At 49.0% G+C, this 8,102-nt stretch overlaps 1 protein-coding gene across 1 annotated transcript in view; it reads right to left on the bottom strand.

The window, feature by feature from the left end:
- The window catches only part of PCNT (pericentrin), a 104,333-nt gene extending 96,967 nt beyond the window's left edge, over positions 1-7,366 (bottom strand). The window contains exons 1-2 of the mRNA XM_012652714.1: positions 7,189-7,366; positions 4,537-4,749 (exon numbers count right to left, since the gene is read on the bottom strand). Of these exons, the coding sequence (XP_012508168.1) occupies positions 4,537-4,749; positions 7,189-7,245 (270 nt within the window). The 5' untranslated portion in view covers positions 7,246-7,366. The remainder of the gene's footprint in view (positions 1-4,536; positions 4,750-7,188) is intronic.
- Positions 7,367-8,102: the final 736 nt, after the last annotated feature.

The raw sequence follows: 8,102 nt of genomic DNA on the forward strand, positions 1-8,102 counted from the left end.
AAAAAAAAAAAAAGAAAACAATCTATTCTTTCTTTTTTTAAAGGGAAAATAACTGAACAGACATTTCACCAAAGAAGATACAGAGATAGCAAATAAGCATGTGTAAAGACGATCAACATCATTAATCACTATGGAAATGGAAATGAAAACTATAATGAAATTCCATTAGAATGGCTCTTAGAATGGCTAGACTTGCAAAGACTGATCATCTCACATGTTGGCATGGATATGGAGGAACTGGAACTCTCAAACACTGCTGGTGGGAACACAAAATGGAAAACTATTTAATGAAGTTTTTTTAAAAGTTAAACACACAGCTACCATAGGATCCAATCATACCAATCCTAAGAACTGAGCCAAGAGACATGAAACCATGCATCAGATAATCAAAATTTAGAAGTGTGACAAGACATCGTGTTGGCAAGGCTGTAGGGAAACAGGCAATCTCATACTTCACTGATGAAAATCCAAATTGGTACAGCTCTTATACAAGGGAATTCAACAATACCAAAGCTACGTATATACTTACCTTTTGACTACTATGAAAAGAAGATACACCTGAAAATACACCTCCAATAATGCAAAAATACATACGCAAGTTTATTCACCTCAGAACTGTCTGTAAAGCAAACAATCTAAATGCCCATTCATAGGAGAGCGGTTGAATAAACTATGTGTATCTCGCCAAGGGAACACTATGTGACTATAAAAATATGAGCGAGGAAGATGTCTGTGAACTGATATGAAGTGATTTCAAGGTACATTGTTACAGAAGAAAAGCCAAGTGCTTAAGATTATTTATGGTATGTTACCTTTCACATACAAAGGAGATATGTAACACACACATGAATTTATTTACTCCCTTGTGCAAAAGGAAATACAGGGAGGATAAACCAGAAACTAAAGAGACCATCACAGGAGGTGGGGTGGGTGTGGGTGGGGTGGAAAGAAAGGGGGACAGGAACAAGGACGAGGAAGAAACGACATTCTCTGAGCACAGGTCTGACTTTTAGATATGGAAATGTTTCATTTACTCAAAAAGTAATTAAATAAAATTAATTACAACCTGGACGGAAGAGGAACCAAAACTGAAAACAAACTATAAAACAAGTGAAACTGTGTTGCAGATGAATAGAACCACCACACTGAAGAGGAAAGGAAGAAAAGAGCCTAATGGTGAAGCACAGTACTTTGACTGCACACTTTATGCTAAAGACAAAAAGAACCGTACACAAATATTTTACTCTTAGTAAATCTGTCTTTCACAGGGTGTAGGTTAGCAATTCCAAAACTAATTTGTATTTAGGATTGAGCAAATATGTACATATATTATAGATGAAGATGGCCAGGTTTCTCACTATCAGAAAAAGGAGTTCAAAATAAAGAAAAGGAAAAAGCTAGAATGAATTCTGTGATATTGGCTTAGAACTGAAGGTATTAGTTGAACTCATGGTTTTTACTATACATAGAGACAAAAAGAGAGACACAGATGTGTGTGTGTGTACTTCCTGGTCTGTTGACACAGCCTAGAAGCAATGACACCCCTGCAATAAGCACACCTGGCGCCCAGCTCTTGGTCTCTAAAGACCAGTCTCCACTAAAAGGAACCGGGACTCCTTGAGGACATGGTTGATTCCAGGGCTGCCACAGGGAAAGGACAAAACAAGCCTGGAAAATTTTGGTGCCAGAAAGGCAGTGGTCAGAAAACGACGAGGGCGTGTTGGAAGGGCACACGAGGCAATTTGAAGTTGCTCCCAATGCCCAAATCCATGTATTTCAGCAACAAAATAAAACACTGATGTGAAGGATCAAAACCCACAGAATAAATATCCATACTGAGTCCAGCATAAGTCATACCAGCATAAATAATTGAATAACTAAATAAATTAGGGAGAAGCAACAGTCTTCCTTACAGGAGAATGCCAGTTAACGTACGCAGCTGGAATGATGGACACACGAAGTCCTCACTTGGCCAACACCACACCACGGTGGCATTTGTTCAGGCAAGAAGCACAGAAGAGTTAAAATTAATGGAAGAAAGTACAATGAGAAGCAGGATATTTGCAGAGTCTCTAAGTATCTCTACATAATATGCTTATTAACTACAAGGGAAAAATAGTCATTTTTCTATCAGGAGAAACCTAGCAGGCAGCATAGTAACTAAAGTTAGCATCGCCAGTAAAAAGATACATCAAATATCAATTAACCACATGCCCTCGTGTGATGCAATGAACAGGGAACATCATCACTGCCACACGATGTTCTTGCCAAAACACACAACCTGAATTTAACCAGGAGAAAACACCCAGCAAACCTCAGCCTCTTGAGTAGCTGGGACTAGAGGTGCCACCACCACGCCCAGCTAATTTTTATGATTTTTTGTAGAGACAGGGTCTTGCTATGTCACAAAATGGACAGGTAGTCTACAAAATAACTGGCTGGTACTCTCAGAAAGTGTCAAAAGAAGACTGAGACACTGTCCTACACTGGAGGAGACTCAGGAGCCCTGACACTGAAACACAACACAGAATCATAGGCCAGACAAGGGCACCAGTGGGACGGCGGAAAACTCCAGGTCAGGCCAATCCGCTGGCTCAGAGGATTTCCAATGTTAACCAAAAGTGACTTCGATAACTATACGAAGATTATATATGATGTTAATATTTCAAGAAGCCAGGTAAAGGGTATACAGGAACTTTATGCTATTTTTCACAAAATTTTTGTAAGCTTGGCATTATTTCAAAATGAGAAGTTAAAATTCATTAATTTACTTGCGATCCTCCCTCCTCCACCTCCCAGAGTGCTAGGATTACAGGTGTGAGCCACTGCACCTGGCCAATTTTTTCTCCCCTAGGAAAGTTATGTTGAAAAATTGCCTGGCCAATTTTTTTTTTTAATTTTTTTTTTTTTTTTTTTTGAAACAGCGTCTGGCTCTGTCGCCCTGGCTAGAGTGCCGTGGCGTCAGCCTAGCTCACAGCAACCTCAAACTCCTGGGCTCAAGCAATCCTACTGCCTCAGCCTCCCAAGTAGCTGGGACTACAGGCATGCACCACCATGCCCGGCTAATTTTTTCTATATATATTTTTTTAGTTGTCCAGATAATTTCTTTCTACTTTTTAGTAGAGACAGGGTCTCACTCTTGCTCAAGCTGGTCTCGAACTCCTGACCCTGAGCGATCTACCCACCTCGGCCTCCCAGAGTGCTAGGATTACAGGTGTGAGTCACCGCGCCTGGCCTTTTAATTTTTTTTATTTCGGCATATCATAGGGGTACAAATGTTTAGGTTATGTATATTGCCCTCGCTCCACCCGAGTCAGAGCTTCCCAATTTTTAATTTAAAGTTTGAAAAAGACTTCTCTGATTTTAAAGTTTTAAAAAAATAGTAATAAATGTTAATTATACATCAGGAGCTTTTCTCTTTAAAGAGCTCAGGCAGGACACATAGAGAGAAAAACCACTGGGAGTAATGCTTGGCCCTCCCAACACAGCTCTCACTTTTTCAGCTATGAGGAGACACCGCCGAGGACCTGCTCTCCACTAAGAGAAACGCCGAGAGGATGATGACAAACAGCAGGTGACAACCAGCCCCAGGCTTGCCAGATGACAGGAAGTGCGGGGACAGTGAACTGGACACAGGCAGGGCCGAAGACGTGGCCACCAGAGAGCTCTGGCCAGCTGCTCCTCAAGACTAGGGCAGCACTACAGCAAGGTCTTACGATTCTTCAAAAGAAGCAAAATTCCAGATTTGTAGGTAGAATATCACAAATTTTATATGTCGGCAACAAGTCCTTTTTTTTTCCAATAAGCAAGCCAGACACATCAAGACTTTGAGCCAAATTCAGCCTTGGCCACCAGTTTTCCAGACACCTAAACCTGCCCTGTTTGTTGCACACTGCAGGGATACTCAAAATTCAAGGCCTCTCGTTTATAACTGACACAAAAGAAGCCCTGAGGAAAGCCCACCCACGGGCAGGGCTGGAGCTGCCAGGGAGGCCATGAGGACCTTCACCCTCAGCACACTCAGTGCCCACACACCTGCCACAGCTGCCGATGGGGACGCCCCTGTGCGGCTCACAGGCCTCAAGCAGAAGACCCCATTTTCCTGAGCAACACACCTTCCCTCCTTCCCTCCTCATCCTACCTCCAGGAAAAAGGCAAAGGAGAAAGATGACACACAGGTGCACCTCAGAGTAGGTGAAGAAATATTATAAGTATCCAAAGAAACACCTGTCAAAGGGGCTGATGCACACACCCACACACGAAGAACTCACAGCTGTAAAACTTCCATTTCCAAAGCAAGCAACTAACACTTGCCTTCAAGCAGTCAATCCAAAATTCCTCAAAATCATATAAAAAAGATAAAACATTTATTAAGAGTAAAACAATAAAAATTGACTCACCTTTTGTAAAGTAAAATAAAACCCTCTTGACCCACTTTTGAAAGAAAAACAAGACCAAAGATCGCTTTTAGTAAATTACGCTAGCAATGACTGTGAGACGGGCAAAATGCTAAAGCACAACACCGAGTTGATCTACCTGAGCTGCAAACGCCCCTCTCGCCCCATCAGGGCTGTCGACACACGCCGTGCTTTCGCAAACACCCCCTCCTCCAAGGCACGCGCCGTCGTCGGTGGCTACCGGACTCTCCTCCTGGACAGGCGCATCGACAGCCGAGCCCTTCCTCTTCGACGTCTTTTTCTCCGAATTCGCACAGTCACCTTTTGTTTTTCTCTGTCGGAAGTGAGCAAGCTGCGCAAAAACGTAGAGAAGTAGTAAAGGCAAAGGTAAGTGAGAAAAAAATAACAGAACCACAAGGTCCACAGACTGGTGGGGAACATGAGGCCCTAGGGCTGACTCAGTCCACTCAGCCACACCTGCCCAATAGACCGCTTCGCCACAAACATCGATGACACTGGGACTAAGTTCACAATTACATCCAGAGAGTCTAACAATGAGGACTGTTAATTATGCCTCCATACAGACAAAGGAAAACAACACAGCCAATGGGCAGAATCGCTTTTCTAGCCCTTGGCAGTTCACAGAAAAATAAAACTTTTAAAAATACTTCTATTTAAAAGACTCATAGCTTAAAGTATATTGAAGGTTTAAAATTATATAAAAGCTAAACCTCTCCTTTCTTGCCCCTATTTTCCCCCAATCAAGGAAATATATAGCCCAGCCAAAACTTCCTAGCTAACCATAGATTCTGAGACAAGGTTCAGAAATAGCAAAAAATTAATTAAGCCAGGTCAATCTAACATCTTCCTTTATGAAATCAGATGTTCCATTTTTCACGACACAGCTCACCAAAGCACCAGGGACCTAGACAGAATGTCGCCCATCAGAAAGCACAACCTAGCTGTTCAGTCCCTCAACTCCGAGGGTTTTAGGCTATGTGCACACACCACCTCCCCACTAACACCTTAGTCAAAAGGTATGAGATCGAACATCAGCTTTTCACAGGGGGACATCTCTTTCCTCAAATGACAACTGTGGCTATAAAAACAAATGCATTTAACAAACATTTGTGTAAATAATACAAGTGCACAATTTCATGTGACACTGGAGAATTACACAAGGCCATTTCACGAGAAATAGCCTCTCAAGGACAGACTGCCTCCAAAAACAACCCCATTTTCATTTATTTTAATGCCATCCTCCACCACATCCAACCATCTGTGGCAGGGTTCTTTTTCCACAACACAGACCTGGCTTCTGACCCACCTGGCCCAACGAAAGGTATCTTGTTCCTTCCTCTCCCTCAATGGTACAAACCAGCAAGCTCGGGGAACACATAAAGTAACTGCTAAACTTCGGGTTCGCTTTCACCTCCTGGCCCATGTATGTGCCAGGCCTCCCTCTCAAACCCCAATCAAAAGTCTCAACATCACGGGGAGCCTAAGTGCGGCCACTCTGTCCTCTGCCTATCACCTGCCTGTCCCTGTCACTGCTCCACTCCAGTAGCTTTCTATCATGCGGTGGCCCTGTGGTTTCGAGGGAAGGAATTAGCACTGAACACCTCCTACTTGTGATCATTATGAAATTCCTAATGTTGTACCGTTTGACCTCAAACACAGGTTCATGAGGCTCAGCCTCACTGCCTGACAGAGCTGGTAACTTCCTGGGGTCCCACAGCCAGAACAGGTGGCACAGCGAGTGGGAGTCACATCCAAAGCGCCCACGGTTCTCCGCTCTGCCTCTAGAGCGCGGGTCTACTGAGCATGTTTTAACCCCCACAATATGTCCTGAGAACAGTGAGCACCAAACGGAGAGTATTTTATTTAATGAAAAACGGGGGCAGAAGGATGATGATGAAAGCTCCCTCAGAGAAACCTGGCTCCAAGCCACACGGAGCCCACTGGAGCGCAGCCCACCGCAGCGCCCGCACCATGGAGGGGCAGCCCGGGGAGGCGCTCCACAGCGGGGCACCACTTAGGGGACTTTCTCATATACCAAAAACTTGCAAGCCAGGCGTGGTGGCTCACTGTGACCTTGAGGCCAGAGCTTGGAGACCAGCCTGGGCAACATAGTGAGACCCGGGCTCTACAATGAGTAAGAGAACGTAGCTACTGGGGAGGCTGAGGCGGGAGGACAGCCTGAGCCTGGGAGTTCGGGGCTGCGGCGAGCCGTGGTGACGCCCCTGCAGTCGAGCCGGGAGACAGAGCGAGACCTTGTGTCACACCGTGACAGAATTCCAAGTGAGAGGAAAATCTGAAAGGGAGACCAGCCCTGGGGACGGCTCTGCAGCGCCACGTGCCCCCGGAGCAGAACCCGGCACAAGGCTGCGCGGCAACCTGAGGAGCAGCCGCCCCCAGGACCCAAGCTGTCAGGTTTCCCGGGCTGCCCGGCGCGCAGGGCCGGGACTCAACACCCGCCCGACCACCGCGCAGGCGCAGGCTCGCCCCGCCCCGCCCCGGCGTTCCCCGCGCCCGGCACGCCCGCGAGGCGCTGCGCGCCCAGGCCGCTGATTGGCTGCGGCCGCGGCGGGGGCGGGCCCAAGCGGAGGGCGGTGGATTCATGATGGCGGCGGCCAAGAAGCAGCTTCCCCGGGAGCCGGCGTGAAAGCCGAGACTTCGGCGGCGGTCCCAGCCCGACCGCGTATGCTCCCGGCAGGGTGCGGTGGCGGACACCGGAGCCTGCGCTAGGACTTCACGCCGGAGCAGCGAGAGGAGGAGGCGCTGTGTTTACCTTCGCTCTCCCGGCCTCCACCTTTCCGCGCCGCTGCTTTTGTTCGGCTGCTTCCATCTTCCTCTGGGGCTCCTCGCGGGTCGCCCAGGGACTGCGGGGCCGACGCGCCGCCGCCTTCGCTCTGTTTACACTCCCTCCCCCTCGCCGGGCTCGCTTGCCCCCCGCGGCAACTGTCACGCAGCCGCGCCTGCCCCGCCCGGTGCGCCCGCCAATCACGGCTGCGACCTTGCGCGAGCGCACGCGTGCAGGGAACCGCGCGACCCGTGCGGAGCCCCGCCCCCACCTATCGCCGGCCTCCAATTGGCCGGTGATGTGCCCGCCTCCTCCGGAAGGACCAATGAGTGGGGCGCACAGGCCTAGGCGCGCGCTGTGGTAGGCCGATTTCAAAAGCCCGCCCAGGCCGCGGCGCGCGCAGAGCCGCTGACTCGGTGGGCCTCAGCCGCTCGGTGGGCCTCAGCCGCTTTCGGTGGGCCTCAGCCGCTCGGTGGGCCTCAGCCGCTCGGTCCGCACCGCCAGGAGTCACTGACTTGGTAGCCCCGGGGCTCGCGGCCCTTCAGCGGCCCCGGCGTTGCAGGGACAGGGAGCCCCTAGGGGGGAGTCCCCGGAGCCGTATCCTCTGCGGCCTGGGGGTGCGCGGGCCCACAGCCGTCGCCCCCGCTCCCCCAGCTCTGCCCCGAGCGGCCTCCCGGAACAGGCGCGGTGAGGGACTCCGTGCAGGCGGCGGCACTCAGCCCACGGGTAGGGGCAGTCGCACGCCTGGACTTCTGTCTGTTCCGGGCAGGGCCGTCCCTGAACCGCGAGGACGGAGGCTCCGAGGGCTGACTTTCTGAAATATGTCCTCCAGGAAGCCCCACTGTCTCATTCCATTTAATGTGTTAGGTGTCTGTTCTTGATGACATGAGAGCGGGTTTCTG

The sequence above is a fragment of the Propithecus coquereli genome, unplaced genomic scaffold, assembly GCF_000956105.1.
Source record: "Propithecus coquereli isolate 6110/MARCELLA unplaced genomic scaffold, Pcoq_1.0 Scaffold399, whole genome shotgun sequence".
NCBI lineage: Eukaryota > Metazoa > Chordata > Mammalia > Primates > Indriidae > Propithecus > Propithecus coquereli.